The following is a 20,854-nucleotide window of genomic DNA, read 5'->3' as shown; positions in this document are numbered from 1 at the left end:
ACATCGTTTAGACGCATCCAGAGTTGGTTATCCCTTTACTCCGTTGTACTTGCAACCGCTTGTTCAGAGAAATAAAGTATGTGTAATTAGCAGATTCAACAGCAACATTAGTTACGTAATATTTGGTTCCCTGTTCTGGTCAACTCCAGCTTCTGGCAGTTTCTTTGTTCTCGGGTACCATTGATAATCTTGAATTTAATTTCTTTGATACTCCGAGGAACGCAGTCAACATCCATAAGATGATTGTCTTCACTTAACAGGAGATTAACTCGAGATTATCCAGTTCTGTCAGGATGAATTTGGCATTGCGTGACTCTTAATTATTCTCAAGTCACAAATTTTCTGAAAAAGTTACCATTTCTGCTCCTATACATTTCTCGTATTTCTGTATAAAAACTATTCTAAAGTTCTTGAATTAACGAACAAGGTCAAAGATAAACCACAAAACATTCCTCCATTTATTAACAATCTGGCAAGCAAGTATTTAACTCTTGTTACATATCTGAATATATAGACTGAATGACATGTCCAAATGATACAAAAGACTTTTAGAAACAAGGATTTTTTTTATGTTTCTTCTTTATTATGCTCTTATGCTCGAATCGTTTATTCTTGATTTAAAATTATGCTTTCAGTTGATTTAACAACAATACAAAATTTATTAAGATACTACATTCGTTCGTATGTCAGACATTTACAACCTTAGCAGGTGATAAATTCCCTACATGAAAACCTTCAGTGATTACAAATTTACCAGGAGACTACATTTTACATGATGATGCTTCAATATCATACTAATATCGAGTCTTAAGTTCTGAATAGCCGTGTCCTTGAAAAATCCTACCTTTGCTTGATATTTGGTGCAGAGTCTGTGGGTAAGAAATCCATCGTGTTGAAAACACGAAAAAGATATCCTATAAGCAGTTCTTCATAATAATTGCTCGAGTCTGTTATTTTATTTTATTTTATTTTTTTTTATAAAAGTCTCGACAATTCTCAAAGTGATTCAATGAAATGACACAACCCTGCTAAGTTCTACCACAACCACCACTGGACCTCAGCACTTTAAATTTTGACTTGGCTTACCCGAATCGCATATAAAGAAAGACACAAGAGACAAGCTTGATACGAAGTGCACCTCTGACACTGTTTATACAATCAACATTGAAAACACAGCTTCCTACAATTGGCCCACAGACGGCTGACATACAGGACATGCGGCTTGTAGTATATTACTTTGACATGAAAAGCGTCATGGTTTGTGCTCCTATATTTTTAGTCTCTCTAGAACAGATACAATAAATTAAAAGAATTCGAACCTTTGGAGTGATGGATTTACACATTTTTTTGCAAGTCAAAAAAATAAATGTCTAGAACACTACCATATGGAATATTGGCCCTAAAAATACTTCTTATTTCCCTATTTGTTGAGAGGATGAAACTTGTGCGGTCTTATAATATAAAGGAATGATATAAAATTGAAGATACTGAGGAGTACATAACTAGATAAAAACAAAATAGCAACTATGATACATGTGAAGACTGGGAAAGTGACAATGACAAGATGCAGTAAGTACAAAAATTATAAGAATGGAAAGTAGTTACTAAAAAAATATACAAGTGTTACATTGGTACCAAGGACTCATTCTCTTGCTCCAACCTCCATGGAGGAAACATTCTTCAACAGAATGCAGCCTCATTTTTATTTGGCTCAGTTGTAACAAACAACAATGAAGTATAACATTCTCAAAACTCAAAACATCGACCAGCTAACAAAAATATAAAGACGTTATTCCTATGTGAAATATCCAAAGGTTTACCAGTCGATAAAAAATTGCTTTCAATACAAAATCGGCTCATGCACTGCTCAACTGGAAGATACGAAATCATTGAGAGAAACAAAAGATCCCATAATATGATGATCCCTTACCTTCGTTCTTAAGACCTTTGTCAGATTCTGAACATCGCTTATTTTATTAAATATTTCAAACAATCAAAATATGAATAATGTACATTTAAAGTTTGTGTGACCTATGAGATACTAAAATTAATGTCTTTAACTATTTGCGGGAGCAGAAAGATATAAAAACATTAAGTCCACAGATCATATAAAAAAAATTAACAATAAATTTTAGATGCTGCACAAAATACAGAACGGACTTGTTTCCATGGTGCTTTATTTGTACAGGAGTTATAAAGGCCAGATACAAAATTTTCCCTACAAATGACAGAAGTTAACCACCGAACTACATTTCATGCAATTAACAAAAACTAAAAATCACAGTATAGTATCGTAGTTCAGAAAATGGTCTATGATCGATAACGTACATTCAGCATAGATGTGCACAGTGTCTAAATACAGTAGAATAAAACTGTCGAATGTGGCAAGTCACTTGCAAGAAAACTTTACACACTTGTAAATATGAGATAGGAATGCAACCGAGATCTCAGGAGAGAACGAGACTTCAAGTCAAGGGAATGATCATCAAGTTCAGTGGTACAAGTTTTGTGCGAATATTCCAGTAAATCTTGACTTGTGTGTGTGTGTGTATGTGTGTCTGTGTGTGTACACATTCGCTGCTATGTCTGCATATGGAATTTGTCTGTACAAACATTACTTATGTACAAACACACAATACATAGAAACACAAAAAATGGAAAACAATAACAAATATAATAGAGGTAAGGCCCCTCTCATCAACACATTAGCTATATCTGTCAGTAGCTCTATTTTCTTCCAAAAGCAAAATTCTTATCTATGAAAAATAAAACATTTCTTCTTTCCTAAACCTTCAATTTGTGCTAAGCTTTGTGCTGACCTAACAACCTCTAAATCAGCCAATTGATCTAAAACTTGAAGCAGCTTCCAAATTAAATATATTTTTTTTACTTTTCACCTTTATCACTAAAAGTGTTTAACTACCAAAAATAAAACTTTCAACAGAAAACTCCCATAATCAAATTTTGGTTTTCTGCCAGTTAAAGAAGAATATTGTTCTGAATCCTACTCGTTTATAACATAACATAGTATTCACTTAGTGTGTGTAAGTGTGAAGGCTTCAAACTCCGGGAAAGTTTATAAACAGCAGTCAAGACTTAGCTACAGACATTGTAATTCCTTGGGACCAGTAACTGCACAACGTATTAGAAAAGGTCTCCCTTAGTAAGAAAATGAAAACCGATCTCTTAAGTAAACTTAAGTTATACAAAGTTTTTTGTTTTTTATCGTTGGTAGCTATAGAAATCACCAGATTTTTGGGAACAGAAATCTGATGGCAATTTCGAAATAATACTGGATACCAAATAAAGTCAGTGACTGGCAAATAATGATGTTCCCAAAAATTCACTTTGTTCACTACACTTGTAATGTAATTACATTAGTACACGTACGTAAGTATGCAAGTATAAATTAAACTAATGGAATGCCATGTGTTGCAATGTTGTAACTCATACTGATACTATAAACAACATTTTGGTACCCAGCTGAACTAGCAACAGTGACTATGTGAACCTATAGCTGAAACCTGTGCCCCAACCAACCTCTACAGCAGCCACTGTGCAAATGATATTACATGAACGAGGTCAGAGTAGGGGGACAGGGACCGGGTGCTACTGTGAAAGCTACCGTATCTCTCTCATCTTTCCCATTTTCTTTCTTGACACAACGCTGAATAACTTTCACAAAAACGCTATTTTCTCTTATTTTTAATCTTAGCAAAATGAATTTTATTTTGTGTTTATTCCATTTTACCTTTGGAGCTTTTTCCTTCGTATGCCAAGGATTCCTGCCCCTTCTTCGTGGCCGGGGCCTCCTTGTCCTTCAGGACGTAGGCCCGCCTGAAGAAGCGAGCGAACAGCACGAAGTAGGATGTGTACATGAGGAGGGAAATCTTAATATTGTCATAGGAAACGTGACACTCGTTGCCTGCTTGTTTCACCTGGTACGCCCAAATATTGACGGCGGCGCCCATCACCATCTGGAGCAGCTGGGCAGTGGTGATGCCCATGGCGACCCAGCGTGGCACGCGGAATTTCAGGGCCTTGAGGGCGTAGTAGCTGTACATGATACTGTGCACCAGGTAGTTCATGCAGACGAACCAGCGGGCGGTGGCGATGTAGTCAGAGTAGGAATACCAGGCGTACAGGAGAACGGTCACGTGATGGTACCAGTGGAGGAAGATGAGAGGCTGCTTCCTCAGCACGATGAACACAGTGTCTCCCAGCTCAGGAACTTTGCTCAGCGTGAACATCCAGTTCCAGAAGCCTCCCACGCGGTTGTCCAGGAAACTGAAATGACAGCAAAATAGTTACGTTAGTTTATTGTACTACATAGAAAAAATACAGGATTAAATGCTATTAATCCATTATCAATCGTGTATACTGTAAATAAGTAAATACATAAATATATATGTACTTACAATATACAAATATACATATAAAGTACCCATGTCAATACAACACATAATATTTAAATGTTTATTTACACAAGATATACTTTTGGTCCTTCTGTTCCTAATGGTGCTTAAAAGAAGGGGATGGGGGACGCTCCAATACAGTGCATGTTACCAGCCGTCAAGAAACTTTCAAGTTTCATATGCCTAAATTCGCACGATTCGTACACGACCGACCAGCGACTGGAAAAACAAACTCCAGATGCGGACAGTTCCCCAGAAATGGCCCGCGGCAACACCTGGGAAAACTTCTCTTTTTCAGTCCCTCTTTCCCGCCACCCTCGAGTTTCCACCAGTTCTGTGTCGCACCCCTTCTCTCTCATCGAGTCATCGTATCAGCACGTTACATTTACTGCCAAAATATCTATGATCATATCTGTCGCTTGGAGTCTTCAACCACCAACTAGCAACATTCATCGCTCCATCTTCCTGGTTTTCTTTATCATTCTAGGAGTAATCCTCTTGTTAACATTCAGAATTGTTGTTGACCTTCAGTAGTCTGCATTTCTCTCTATTGTCACCACCAGCCAACATTGCAACATCTGTACACATCAAGCACTTTCCCTATCCTGCTGAAACTTACTGTTCTCACTTTTCGAAGCTTTCCCCTTCCATAATGAAAGTATTCACCTTCTGTCAAGAAATGATCTATCACACCTTACTGTCACTCCCTACACGATTGTACTGGTTATTATTAATAATCATACTATTAGCCTTTCACTTGAATCATAGGTTACATACAAGGTTTCTGTTCAGCTCTCATACTTGTTACACAACTGATTCATGAACATTTGAAGCTCTTCCCCTGGTAACATCTCTGTTTTCTGTCGAACTTTAAGTTACACCCAGTAACCCGGCCGAAAATATTTCTGAAAGACGCACCAAGAAAATTCTGTTTTTGCTAGATTTATAATGCCTGACTCAAAAGGGCCATAAACGCTTATTTGAAGTGTCCTAGGCATCAGCTGTGAACAATTAGAGGAGGTGCGCAGTACTCCTAACTTTCTCTTTCGGTGAAGAATCCCGCGCGGCCTCAGGGGGAATTAACCGCCCTTCGAGTAACTTCAGGTAAGTCTCCCGCAACCCCGGAGCCTTGTATCCACCTTTCAGGTAACTTTTCAGGGAAGTACTATACACGTTCGTTACCTTTTCTTATAAAACTCAAAAGCAAAAAGGAGAGAGAGAGAGTAGAGAGAGAGAGAGAGAGAGAGAGAGAGAGAGAAGAGTGAGAGAGAGAGAGAGAGAGAGATAAGTAGCGAGAGATAGAAGAGTAGCGAGAGGAGAGAAGAATAGATAGAGGAGAGAAGAGAAGAGTAGAGAGAGGAGAGAAGAGACAGAAGAGTAGAGAGAGGAGGAAGAGAAGAGAAGAGTAGATAGAGGAGAGAAGAGGAGAGTAGAGAGAGAAGAGGAGAGTAGAGAGAGAAGAGGAGAGTAGAGAGAGGAAAGAAGAGAGAAGAGGAGAGTAGAGAGAGGAAGAGATAAGTAGGAGAGAGGAGAGTAGGAGAGAGAGAAGAGGAGAGAAAAGAGAAGAGGAGAGTAGAGAGAGAGAGATAAGTGGAGAGTAGAGAGAGAGAAAAGAGAAGAGTAGAGAGAGGAGAGGAGAGGAGAGAAGAGAAGAGAAGTAGAGAGAGGAGAGGAGAGGAGAGGAGAGAAGAGAAGAGAAGAGTAGAGAGAGAGAGGAGGAGGAGGAGAGAGGAGAGAGAGAGAGAAGAGAAGAGAAGAGAAGAGTAGAGAGGAGAGGAGAGGAGGAGAGAGAAGAGAAGAGTAAGAGAGAGGATAGAGAGAGAAGAGAAGAGTAGAGAGAGGAAAGGAGAGAAGAAGAAGAGAAAGTAGCGAGAGTAGAGAGAGAGAAGAGGAGAGTAGAGAGAGAGAAGAGAGAGAAGAGGAGAGTAGAGAGAGAGAAGAGAGTAGAGAGAGAGAGAGAGAGAGAAGAGGAGAGTAGAGAGAGAAGAAGAGAGAAGAGGAGAGTAGAGAGAGAGAAGAGAAGAGGAGAGAAGAGAAGAGAGAGAGAGATAAGGCAATGTGAAACTCCTGTAGCTTTAACATACCAAGAATATTATGAATATATATGGGAAAAAATTTGCCTCTAGAGCAAGAGACAAGCTGCTGTTTTCCTACTAGATACTGGAACGATGCAGCTCACCTTCGTAAAAAGTACAAACGTCCTACAACAGAGAAGTGAAAGTGTGCAAGAGGGTGAAAGTAAAAGTGGCAAGGAAGGGAAGTGAAGTGAAGGCCTTCTGCCCAACATCGGGGGCTTAGTTGGGGTTGCGGATTTTTTTTTTTTTTTTTTTTTCTTTTAAGATGAGACTGATCTCAGCAGCGCTTAAGAGAGATTTTGAGCACTCGCATTCCTTAGCCGGAGACTAAGGGCCGGGTAAAACCTTGACATAGTGTATGTCCTGGAATATGTTACGCACGTCCAGCAACAAAGCCTTAATTTTAAGCAATCGACTACTGCGGCCAATTTACAATTTTTTTTTTTTTCACAGATTCCTTTCGCACGTTCTGCGTAGAAAAAGAAAACCGAGCATAGGCGATATTGTCTTCATTACAAATTCACAACCTCATCATAATATCCGAGGAGGAGTATGACATTTATCTCCCCATCTCCCAAAAATGCCTAGATTCAATGGCCCCAATTTCCTGCATTGTAGAAGATTGCGTTAGAACGGGTCCAACCAGTTCAGTGAATGTATAACTTTTGACATTACCCGTCTCAAGTCTATGATAACGAGGACTTGGTATGCGCCTCAGTGGCGTGGTTGGTTTGGTCTTTGCTTGCCAATTCGGTGGCCGCAAGTTCGATTCTCGGGCATTCCATGGAGGGGTCAGATGTGTATTTCTGTTGACAGAAGTTCACTCTCGACACGGTTCGGAAGTCACGTAAAGCCTTTGGTCCCGTTGCTGAATAACCACTGGTTCCAGCAACGTAAAAACACCATACAAACAAACAAACAAAAAAAAGAAAACGAGGACTTAGTAAATATAACCTATAGTAATCTAAGTTTCACATAACAATGAGATTAAAGAAATCATTTTTCTGAAATTACTTTAGGGACAATATGGAGAACTTCGGTGTATGTAATGTGGCCTTCAGCGATTACTCGAACAAACTTGTTGCAAATTGAGAGCAAAATTAATGAAGGTCATAACATCAACGGTCTTATATTTTACATCACTCCACAAAAATCCCGGTCGTTAGAAAGTCTAGAACCACCCCCCCCTCTCCCCACCCCGCCCCTCAGCAAAAGAATCTGCTATTTTCTCAAAAGATGCTCCTCTCATTCGAGCTCTGGATTTCCTTATCATGAGACTCTTCAATAATGACCCAATAATGACCTGACCTACTGCATATATGCGACAATTAGACATATTATGTTCAGCGTTCAGCATTTATCACAGGGGATTCTGTTTTTCCTAAACAAAAGTCAATCTTATATTCATATATATTTGTGAAGTTAAATTTTTCAAAGAGAACCTCGTGTATATAATTAATATTTAAAAAAAAGAAATCAATGAAACAGATTCACTGAATCAGGGATTTATACACCAAATACTGTTGTTTAGGGTATGGCCAAAATCATGCTTGTATTCAGTAATGCAAAATAAACAAAAATACATCAACGGGATCCCATGAAATTATTTTCCTCTCTCGGCCACTTGGCAGACGACTAGGCACTACAATAAACATCAGCAAGTTTCCCTGATTCGAAATTAAACACTGCATGGCTTTACGTAAAACTACAACGCATAAGCAAACCAGTATAGTTATCTGTGCATGCCCTACGAGACCAGGAATTATGAACCAGTGCAACCAAAGGACACTAACATCGTCACACGAAAATCAATTAAATGAAAAGTGTATCGAAGAACGGAGTATCAAATATTCAGAGTAACCTTAATGACCATTTCTACAATAAGCGAAAAGAGCGAGACAAAATTTGAGCGATTTCCAGTTAACGTAGACGAGAGTGGAGTTGCAAACACGTTGAGAGTCTAAGCCAACGTTGCACGCTAGCCTCTGTTGTGGGCGTTTTCAGCTCCAGCTTGAGAAATTCTCACCTGCCATTGAAGAGGCTGCCAGGACACATCTGTCCGTCAATGACCTTCACCTGGCAACATCATGATCGAGCTTTACACTCGAGTGAAACGATGGTCGCACAGCTTCGTTTCACTCGTTTCTAGCGAATGTCACTCTAGCAGGAGTTATGAGGTCATTCTGCGTCAACGCAAGTCGTATAAAACTAATCTTTACGGTAGAATACGACTGCTGCTGCTGCTTAGGATTTCAACTTCAATGTCACTACAAGTGTCTGTCCACGCACAGTGTTTAAAGTGTGCACGTGTATAACCATGCCAACCTTGTTTATGGCGAGGCTTCGAGACCCATGGTTCTATCACTCACAAATACGTAATCCTCAGTGCCTTGTGCAATCTTTCTCCACCATGGGAGACATTAATGGCGCTACTATCATTAGTTCCACTACATCGTCAATTACACCTCTTGTATCCTGTGGTAACATCAAGCTTAACATAACACTTGCTAAATAAAAAAAATTAACATGATTGTACTTTTTTTGTGGAGGAGGAAGAATAATTTACTTTCACAGACGTATAGGGAGTATACGTGAAAATCAGTTAATGAATAGCAAATAAAAATACATAAAGAGTTCCAAGAGCAGATGAAGTGTGCACAGTGACAGTTAAATTGTAGTTTAATAAGCAAGAATAATAAATGAGAAGAATATAGATGAAGAATACGGTACGCTGGAAGATGTCACAAGGTAGTGGAGTAAAAGTTCAACTTGAAAGAAGCGGGTCAGGTCATACGGCTTCAGGAAGTGCTTGTGGTTATGGGCACATAGGCAGGGGGGATAAAAATGTGATTGTGTGGTGTCGTGCAACGAGTTCGGCGAATGAAAGAAACCAACTATAATACGAATCATGCACAAGAACTAAGCGTGAGAGAAGTGGCAATTTTAAGAGAAAGCTCGAAAAAAAATGTCAAGAGCTCATAAACTGTCTAATAATGTGAGAGCATGGAAGCTAGGAAGAAATACAATTGGTGGCGGTGGAAGTAAACAAGGTGTAACAAACCGAATAGAGAAAACATTCATCCCTTATACCGAGACCGAGAATCATGAGCGCAACAGAAGCCACTTCAAGGAATGTGGAATTGTGATTAATGAAGCTCGGCAGGTGACAGAATGCTTGCTAGGGGAAAACTGTGTAGAGTTGCAGAAGGATGAGGGTGCGAGGATCAATTGGCAATGATGATAACCTTGAAGAAATTAATGTCAAGCGAAAACGAGTGTATGCTAAAAGGTGTCGAGTAGAGCATTATAGATTTCCTTGCCTGACAAGCAAAAAGAAGGGCAAAATATACAGGTTACAAGATTCTGGCCTAGTAGAGGTTACTGAACTTTACATGCCAAGTAGTTAGTGGAAAAATGAAAGAACTGGATCAATGTTTGAAAGCGTTTGCAAGACGACTCAGCTGAGAATATATGTGAATCATGAAGCTTATGAGGTCATACGATTTTTACGTTTTTAATAATCATCACCTGGCATCACTGATTCGCCAGGTTATTGGCAACAGTTAGATTTGAAAGGATTTAAAACAATTAAATGCTTTTGTAAATATTAAAAAAAAAGATAAGTTATTCTTCAACAAAAGCCCTTGGTGGGCGTTAAGCCTCCGTCTAGGGCCTGGTGTAGGCCACTATTTGTTGGCCGAATCCTTTTAACCACTAAATATAAAATCAACACATCGAAATTAGCATCAAAAAGGAAAATTACCAAACGCAGACATTAGCCAATTTTCACAAAAAACTGTTCACCAATTCTTCAGATATTCTACTGGATTACAACACACACACACACACACACACACACCTCATAACTGGTTGGAAAAAATAAACTGCTAGATCCATTTAATACTCTAAGGTCTCACGAAATTGCATACTATTCTTTAAAGTAAAATAAAAATTCTTCAAAGTAAAAAAGAATCATATGACCGCTCTCGTTACCTCTAGAACTAACTAAATCTCAAAAGCTGAAATATGGCATCCAATTTCCGATTGTCTGCAGCGCCAGATAGTCTTCAAGTAGGACTTGAAAAGTGACAGAGGTGTTAAAATGACTGGACATACAAACGTAGATCTATATATCATCCACTTATGTTTACATCTGGTGTGAAAAGCGCAATATATAAAAAAGAGGAGTTTGATGTACACCTAACGAGCCTACTGTGCTTAAAGTGTACATGCAAGTAGGTTTTCTACAATATTATTAATTAATCAATCTTCTGTCTCTGGCAAGGCGGCTTTTCCTAAGTGCAAGGAAGTTCAAAACTAATGTCCCCGTTAAAATACTTAAATAAGTAGCGCCATTTAAAACATTTACTTCAACCACATACCATTGCATCAACGCACGATTTAACAAGAGTTAAAGACTAATTCTATATTGAGAGAGAACGACGACGTTCATTCGCTGCACATCTTTCATCACACATTTGCGTTCGATCTATTGAGAGAAAGAAAAAAATATATTGAAAATTTAGATAACAAATGAGAAATATAAAAATGGAAAAAAATTGATTACAGAAAATTGAGAAAAATACCATCTTAAGGATTATATACTGCATACATATATATTATTTATATATGTATGTATGTATCCTATATGTATATGTAAATTGGTGCTTAACGCATGAAATTTTTCTGGATCAGAGAGAGAGAGAGAGAGAGAGAGAGAGAGAGAGAGAGAGAGAGAGAGAGAGAGAGAGAGAGAGACTAGTCTTTAAATCCCATGTTAGTAAGCAGACTAAAGTTCTAAACTGGCCGAATGAAAATTTCAACAGATAATAGGATCACAAGATAAGGCGACCTCCACAGAGCACGAGCCCGCGCTGGCACAAGGCCAGCTAAAACTATAAAACTAAGGATTAAGAAAGATACAATACAAAAGCGACACCCGACTTTGGCGAAAGACATATCCGGCATCTCTCTCCCCTGGTGACAGGTAGAAAAGAATCATCGGTGGAAGAGGAGGGGGGGGGGGGGGGGGGGAGAGGGGGGGGGGGGGGGGGGGAAATTGGGGTCGGCAGGTTCCGTTACCGATCATGCCTCCTTTTCCCGCCATATTTACTGCTGCAGCCTACAGTGTCTGTCACACTGGCTGGTGTTATAATAAGAGGCACGCAGCGACAAGCCTCGGCTGCAGGAATGCCGAGGAGGTAGAGCACCTATCTTCCACGTGATTCAACTCTCTCACAAGCGCTGAATCAGAGACAGTGTGCGCTCGTTTCTGTGCAATGGTGATAAGCTCCTCCCACTTCGTCAACAATAGACCGCGCCTCAAACGTCCTGCTTGCTTCTCTTCACTCGTTCTAAACTCATTTATACTTTAATCAAACAAAAAACAATGTACTTTGGAATACATTGACCTCAGTGAGACTACAGTATGTATGTTCGACCAGCCAACACGTCATATACTAAACAATCTCTTCATTATGATGGTAGTACATTTTCAAACTGCTTGAACATCGACGGTCTGTCTCCTGAACTCTTTCCGGTGTTTTGCTCGTATCACTGCTTTACTAATTGTAAGCAATTATTATTAACATTCATAAAGCTATCACTGTCAACCAACAATAAACCCCCCAAGAATGAAGTATGCTTCATAATTACGAAGTACGCACACTGCTTGCAAAAACAGGGAAGAAACTAAATCGATGTCACTCTTACAAATCTATAACTTCGGGGGCTCTCGTCCAAAATCAGCGATTACATCGTACATGTTTTGTAGGCTACACAAATTTCTCCAGGCAAATTACCATAAATCTTCAAAAGAAATTATCATTAACGGGTCACTAAACAAACCGGTAGGGGGGGGGGGTAGGTTTAAGGCCATTTTTTTTTATGGTAAGGGAGTTTCACTTCCTACCATGGCACAATACAAATGGGAGCGGCCTTTGTCGTCTTAGAATTTCCATTCTCGGAAGAAAGCCCAGCCTAGCGTTTCACCTTAAGATTCAGAACCTTAGATGCAGAATACCTGTTAACCTATGACACTGCCAATATTTTCCAGATTAAAGTTCATTCTCTAACACCTGAAATTTATAAGTTCATCAAACCTTTCATTCGCCTTTAGAAAAAAAATATATTGTACCAAGTGCAAAAATGTGTTTGCTCGAGTGTAACGTGTTCCCGTGCCCGAATGCGTGCTTACAAGCCAGACCCTTCATTAAATAAAAATGGCCCAGTTAACATTAACTTGACTACAACTCTCGACACCTGCAACGCTGTTATTCACACTGAATGCAAATGGGAGTGAATAGCAGACTTCCTCCTCTCGACATGGTTCATCCTCGGCTGTGAAATTCGCGGTCTGAACGAAATCAAGAGCGTTATTTTTGCCAAGAAGCCGTTTACCTCGATATCACAGTTACAGATTGTGCCGACAGCATAATCGACAGCGCGTCTACTCTGGACTATCAGTAAACGTCATCAATCAAAATCCTTATCACAATGAAAAAGCTTACACAATCGTGGGATGACTTGTGCAAGATCAACAAACGCCCCAAACTGATAAGATATTAGTTAAATGACATGTGAGGTTATTATGGGACTTCACTGCTATGCTATAAGTGTGGTATTCAAAACTCTTCGATTTCTTTCATTCTACACAGACACAGATGTATGCACGTATGATGCATTGTAATATGCGTACAGTACCGTAACTTGTGTACACAAGAATAGACATAAAAAAACGGTAATAAATCCTTATGCAGCTCTCCCCTGAATATTTTTCCTCCATTGTGTGATAAGGGTTAAATAATGCCTGGCGCAGATGACATCCGCAATAAGGCGAAGGTCAGCAGACTCCACTCTGTCATGATGAAAAGCCTGACTTGTCAAAATTGTAGTCGGAGGAACAAATGGCAACAAACAGATTACGAGGTCCGGAAATTATCATAGAATGTTAAACTATAGAAATCTACTCTATTAACAACAACATTAAGACAAAATGTGGCCTGTCATGTTAAGTTCCTGCATAATATATATCTGCCATCCAAATCAGACATTGAAAAAATGCAGATAAGATAAAAGTTATCCTGTACACAAATATATGCAGATTTTAAGTTATATTTAAGTTATATATCTCATGGTATGTTGCATGGGGAACTTTAGATGCTCCTAATCTCCCTGAAAACTAAACAATTTAATTTTATGACTTAGTTTTGGCATACTGTGTGAATGTTCGTATTTTTCATAGCTACTAACAATGGTTTGAAATCTGGTTAGCTTCTTGGAATTCTAGCATATAAAAGTGAATACGGTACTCATCAACTGGTTTATCACAATCCAACAGTTTAAATTTCCCTACCCTACTGTCTGAGCCTTAGAAGAATGCTCTAACAACCGTTGCTATTCTTATTTAAAAACTAAACTGAAGGGCGTCTACCTTGTGGCATTAATTTGATATATTTGGGCAAGGTTTCCTTGACCCGAAAACTGCCAAGACCTGCCACCTTCTACGCTACCATAGCACACAATGACTCAAGAATGGTAACCTTAATGTAGCTCGGCTATTCCTTATTCAACCTGAGGCTATTGGCATGCAGCATGACAGACCCTAGGCATTTTCAACTTACAAAACAAGCTTCATTGTAAATAGAAAAAAGTACAGAAAATTAAGAGTAATATACAGTGAGAACCAAATCATCAAAAGATATATTTAAATACAACTACCGTTAAAAGAAGAAATAGTAGAGGCATAGGTGATCTTGTCCTTAAGCCTCGAGGACCCAACTGTGTTCATGATTGGGCACGACTCGTGTGGTTTGGGACTCCAAGAATAGTCAACAACACTGTCTGTCCTCGGCTGCTTTTATGCACAGGGGCCATTTGTTCAGCGACTTTCTGGCCTTAAGGGAAACCCAGCCTGTTCACTTTTATTAAAGAAAAAATTATTCATCTTATAAAAAATTGCAATTATTTCTATCTCAAATGAAGTATTTACATTTACAATATTGTAAAAGAACATTGCCATGCGCCATGTCAATTTTGACGATTACAATTTCCCTAAGATTATTTAAGCTAAGTCTGACAAGGTTTTGGGCGAGTTAATAAGGATGAAACCAGCTTATTAAATCTTTGTCTTCACAGTTTTAATTAATTTTTTTAGTTTGGATAAACTATTTTAAATAATGGAAATTAATTTACAGTACGATAGGGCAGGGTATTACATCCGGTACAGCTCCCCCATCCAACAACGATGTCTTCATCTGACTTGCCTAGTTGACAAGCCAGTTATCGCGGCTATCTCTACCGTAAGATAGAATGAGAGTAATCAGTCGAGTTAGCTCACTAGACTAATATACCCATAAGCTGATAGGAGTTATCAAAGTTTGGTTAGTAAACTAAGATGCTCTTATTTCGTGGTAGTAACTAACTAATCCCGAGTACCTTGCATTAGAGAGAGAGAGAGAGAGAGAAATAATTCAAATAAAAATATCTTCGCATCGACAGCCACCAGACTTCCACGAGACAAATGGAAAGCCTTATTCGCCTAGCTGGCAACCTTTCCCTCTATTTTTACATTCCATTCCAGCCGCTCGCTCACTCACCCCAAACTTCGTACTTCACCCCCCGGCCACTCCTGTCCCACATCCTAATCTTAAATAGCATCCTGCTCTTTTCACATGCCAGTCGTTCAAGAGTTCATCTTCGATTACTGATTATATTGCTTCTACTCTACTTAATCTAGCAACAGTACCCATATCATTAATAACGCTGTTAATTCGACTTAAAAATCATAATTAGGTGTCTACTACCATTACACAAACACCACGTCCAGTTACGTAATGTGAAGGCTACCGGTGCTTATTGCCGCGCAAGGCTTCTGAACATCCCTTACTCTAGACCGATTTTAGTGAATGGGTCACTTAAGACAAATATTAGAAGGCGCCCTTGGCACACATACCTACCACTCGGGTATGAGAGATTTCTAGATATTCGTAGAACCACCTTTCCGATAAAGCCCTCGAGTCAAGGGGAAGTTCCCGACGACTGGTTAATTCAAACAAATTTCAAACACGTCTGAGGGAACGGACTCCAATCATTGCTCAAATAACGCAGATGAGAACAAACATGGTGGACAATGCCTGGCTGCCCATAACCGCTTTGTGCACGTAGGCAGAATTCAAAGGTAAAGTTCACGTCTTTTGCAAGTAATGCTGTACAGTAGTAGGCAATGCCTAAAAATAAAACCTATTGCAAGACTAGAAAACCTATGTATTTACACACTTAGATACAATGGTGTATGCATGTTAAGATTGTGTAAGCGTGTGGGCAGGTACGTATGTTTATATATAATACACATTTACCGTTGTGGGCGGGGCAGGTTACAATGAATAGAAAAGCTAACATTTGAAAACCCTATGGCTCATGACACCACCAGTTGATTGCGTCATCCACTTAAGATGCCAAGTTGTAAATTAATTTTGTTGGAATAGAAAACAATACTTGCAGATAAATATTCTGACCTTAGATAAGTTACACTCACAACTTAAGATGGCGGTAACCATTAAGAAACTGCTAAATAAATGAGCAAGGCCTTAATGGCCTATAGGACTCTCTCTCTCCCCCCCCCCCCCCCCCCCCCCCCCCCCCCCCCCCCCCCCCCCCCGTCTCTCTCTCCTGTTCATAGCGCAACCAGTGGTCCAAGTCCAAGGTAAGGAAGTGAAGGGAACGAGAGAACCCGAAATTCCCACCTTGCGTCTTGGCCCTTCATTTATAGAAGGCTGTTCTTTCTACCATGCTGACCTTAACCACGAAGTGCGTCTATTTTCATGGTCAACCCAAATTCCACGTCCCTTCACTGGTTCATCGAGTTAAAAGAAAAAGAAAGAAGAAAACTTGACCTCGCCACAGAGCTTTTATCACTGCCAAACAAAGTACATAATTAAACAAAAATCTTGTCTACTTTTGCCTATAGTTTCATGCAAGACCATACCATATTTGCGAGAAATGGGGCACGACATTTTCAGCACCTTCCAGACCCTCATGGCTCTACTTCTCTCTGTTCATCGAAAGGTCATCATCAGTACTACTTAGCATAATGCTTCGAGAGAAACTTGCAAACGTAATTTCCCCACCGCCCCATCCCCCACATTCACATACAGTTTTTTAATGCATTGAAATTATACAAGTACTGGACAACATACTTCCCAAACACATTTCGTCAAATGGTATGAGGTCAGGTGCTCAATCATGCAAGAGGTAACTAAAAAAAGTAAAATAAAATAAAAAGATAGTATGTCGACTGGGTTTCTCATGGTATACGAGTGAAGTCTAAATGAATTATTCCTTTGGTCAGTTTTGGACCCCTGCTTTTCACACTGAAATGGATTAACATTCCATTCTTAATAAATCATTTTCTGAGTTTCAATGATGATTAATGTAGTGAAAGTAGAGCCTAGAGCGGACGGCTCCCCCCCCCCCCACCCACCCAATCTCTTCTTGCTGAGCGGTGCACGCTCTACACAATATGGGCCGTCACAACAACCGGCGCTCCCTCCCACAGTGAAACTCTTATGAACGCGACCGCCGTTGACATACCAATCCAATTAATTCTTTTCGGATCATTACACTGTCTTCGAATTGTTACTCCTTGCGTTGTAACTAAAATTATTCCACACCAAAGCTAAGCCTATCGGAATCAAAATGTTTCTGTCAATCCTCCCTTAAAACAGCAGACTAACGAAAAAGGAAGAGCTTAACTATAAACAGAGCGTTAGATCAATAAATAAGCTAGGCGAAGACAATCCAACGCTTCTTTCAGTCACAAACCCCAATGGATCGGTTAGCACACTGGAATATCCTACAAGAACAAACACAAGGCAGCAAAATCCAATATGGAATGAGTTTACGGATTCTCTACAGTGTTAGTGCTCACCTGCCAGGTATGCAGACGGAGTAATGGAAGCCATGATTGCCCAGGACATAGAGAAGTTCAGGCGCGCTGCGGTAAGCTCCCCACACGGAGAAAAGGGCTAGAAACACGTTCCACATGAAAAGCGGCATCCGAAGCTCGAATCGGGGCCTCGTCTGCATGTACAGTTGGCCGCCAAATACCACTATCATGTAGGCCCCGATATAGTAGAAACTCGTTGTCCAGTTCTCTTTCATCCATCGTCGTTTCTCGTAGTTGTCAAAGTCCTCTTCGAATTTAAACACGTACGAATAATTAGGCATTGTGACCGAATCCATGTTGGCTGTTGATTGTATAGTTGGGCGGCAAAGCAGTTCGGTATGCAGGGAATACGGGGAATTTCTGAAATAATGGTCAACTGCGGCACAGCTGGGCAGGATATAACTAAATTAGCACCGGTCTGACGGCGGAACGAAGACTTTCAGCAAATCGTCTATCACAGAATTGATGTGCAACAGCGAGAGAGAGAAGGTGAAACCAAGAGACGAATCAGCACCAATCTGCCTTCGCCGGTGTGCCGCCGCTGACAGCTGAAGCAGACGACACGCTACCCTTAACTCACCTCGCACCGAGACACTCGCAGTGTTCTAAAAACTGTTCGAGTTGCCACTTCCCCTGATAACGAACGCTATTTATGGGCATTATATAAGGATACTCACCATTTCAAAAATATCTAGATATCTGCTCTTACAGATATTGATTTCTGATGGACTAAGCTTATGGCAAAAATGAAATTTAAAAAAACCGGTAGACGAATTTGGTTTCGAGCGCTGTTTTTAGTGTAGATAGGGCGTATGACTCACTTCATATATCAAATTTGTTCTTATTTACAATTCACAATCCGTACCACTATTTGAAACTAGAAATCAAGGTTACCAGTTGTATTGATTTTATGAATGGCCGGGGAAGTCAGTGATATCATGTGGCGGAGATCGGCTTTCTTCTCTACACATGAAAAACGATCAGCCATCTTACCACTCCCTCCGATTTAAAAAGTAAGGCAGTAAAGAACTGAGATATATCATTGTAACGTCACTAAGGATATTGGGAAATTGTTTCTATGTAGTAAACATCACAACGACATGCAAGGAATAATATATAATTGATGGAAACGAAAAACAAAATAGGGAAGACACACGGAGTAAAAGAAAAACACAAATAAACATTTATATTTATAGTTTTTATATAATAATAATAATAATAATAATAATAATAATAATAATAATAATAATAATAATAATAATAATTATTATTATTATTATTATTATTATTATTATTATTATTATTATTATTATTATTATTATTATTATTATTATTATCACGATATCAAATATTTTCATTCCAAATATTGCCATATTTGCACAATACTAACATCTCCCTGTTTAAATTGCAGTATATGATGAGCGCGAACAATGTTTTATTAACAAAAACAAACTGAGCGAAAAATATATAGTAGATGTAGGTATATTGTTGGCTACTTGTAGATTTCTATAAGATAATAGTTACGAATGGTGAAGATTTGTTCTCGTGATAAGTATTTCAGGGGTCACATTGAGATAAGAAATAGCAATGGTGCAAAATCTTCAATTGACATGCTACATGCCTGAGATGGCCTATCAGATTGTCACAAATGAGGGAGGAAATAGAAACTAACAGAGCGGATTTTGTACCCTCGGACGATGTCATGATTACACGCATGGTCAAAGGTCGGAATCTACGAAACGGATGTCACCTTCAAGTTGTTCAACTGCTAAGGGACGACCAACATTCTTCTTACGTGAATGATCACCTTTCGATAAGGGACTAGTGGTCTGGGGAGAAGCGATTCTAAGTTCGGTAAAACATAATTATTCATGAGACATGTATGTCGCTCTGCCTTTTATAGCGTTTGTTGAGTTGTTTACAAGAAGATTTTTACCACCACTTCCATACGTATGATCACAGCTTCGATAGAGTATCATGTGGCTGTCATATGTCGGCCTAGCTCTGTAGCGTGAGCCTGTTCAAAGGAAGGGAAATCGATAAACATGTGTAGCGTCTACTAGAGCGTGGGCGGGTGACTTAGTTGATACAGTTCATACATATATTTTTTTCTTTTTATTGAATCGCTCTTCCGACTTCGACCTTTTAGTCATAGGCGCCATTTCTGAGACCGACGAGGTCCGGATCCAGAGGTTCACGCCACGTCTCATTCTTTTATCCACTATTATATTCATTCACTTACGGGCCGTTATTATGAGTCAGAATCCGTAAGCTTACTTAATCTAGACCAGTGGTTCTCGGCCTGGGGGGGAAGGAGCGGGGCTCCAGCAATTTCCTTTGGAGGTGAGGGGGAGTCCTATGAAAGAATAAACAAATTCTCTCATTATATTCATTATTCTCTTAACAAGCGTGAGGAACTAATATTTGGAAATTTACGAAAAAAAAAAAATGCAAAAGTATCGCCTTATAACGTTAGTTTCCCATAGTCTACTACGCCAGTTGGACTCGTTCAGATCCTAAATATGTTCGGATCCATGTAGTATATATCTTTGTGAAGCTGCATTTTCCACGCTCGTTGCTCTCAAGACTAAATGCAAAAACAGGCTGAAAGCTGAAATGGACTTACGCTGTGCACTCCCTGGCATTCAACCATGCATTCAAAATCTAGTAGCTAAGAAGCAGTGTCAAGTATCTCACTAATTCATTTCCAAAAGAATAAAAAGGCCTCTTTTATTTCTTTAACTGTGCGAGGGAATTTTACTTATAGATGCAAAGGGACGGAAGGACCACCTCTTAGAGGGGGCGTGATAAAAAAGGTCGAGAACCACTGAATTCTAGACCTTAGTAAGAAGAACAGTGAAATATAGTTTTGAAGATTTTCTGACAAGAGACGATGGCATCAGATGTTGAGTGCTGAGCATAACAAAATTGGCCTGGTGCTTATGCAACCCTGTTACTTAGTAATGGCCGCTAGCTAAGCCTGTAGCATATGCAAGAGGATATTGAACTATTTTACAACATGATGTAGCATGCATAAGTATGAAATATACAAACGAGTAATATATACATATATATTGTATAAAAGACTTTTACGTAATAACGATTAACTTAGCAAATAGCTGTCACACCCGGTTTCATAAACAACGCTTCTAACTTTAAATTGCATTCTGTTCTTTTGAAATATTTTTCCTAAGACATCTCTAGATTAACTCACCACTGTGCTATGCTCTGTCTTTATTAAAAATCAAGTTGGCATATGAAGAGGCATTATCTGAACTGCCATTACTTAGGAGGTAAGGACATCAAACTTTAGAACACATCTCACAAGCTGCACCACTCACTTTTACCGAGTGCGCTCTCTTCTGTTTCCTGTGCATTGAGGCTCTTCCGTTCCTACACTTTTTTCGCTCCTCCTGCAC

General features: G+C 39.4%; 1 protein-coding gene across 3 annotated transcripts in view; it reads right to left on the bottom strand.

The window, feature by feature from the left end:
- Positions 1-444: 444 nt before the first annotated feature.
- LOC135221964 (very long chain fatty acid elongase 6-like) overlaps positions 445-20,854 on the bottom strand; it is a 137,632-nt gene continuing 117,222 nt past the window's right edge. For 2 of the 3 annotated variants that reach the window (XM_064260031.1, XM_064260030.1), the window contains exon 2: positions 445-4,287. In XM_064260031.1, the coding sequence (XP_064116101.1) occupies positions 3,738-4,287 (550 nt within the window). In that variant the 3' untranslated portion in view covers positions 445-3,737. Of the gene's footprint in view, positions 4,288-17,417; positions 18,007-20,854 lie in introns of those variants that run through there. The other variant, XM_064260032.1, reaches the window with a different exon arrangement.

Source organism: Macrobrachium nipponense, chromosome 3 (genome assembly GCF_015104395.2).
Source record: "Macrobrachium nipponense isolate FS-2020 chromosome 3, ASM1510439v2, whole genome shotgun sequence".
Lineage (NCBI taxonomy): Eukaryota > Metazoa > Arthropoda > Malacostraca > Decapoda > Palaemonidae > Macrobrachium > Macrobrachium nipponense.
Note: the sequence above shows the minus strand (reverse complement) of the source record. Positions and strands in the feature narration are given on the sequence as shown.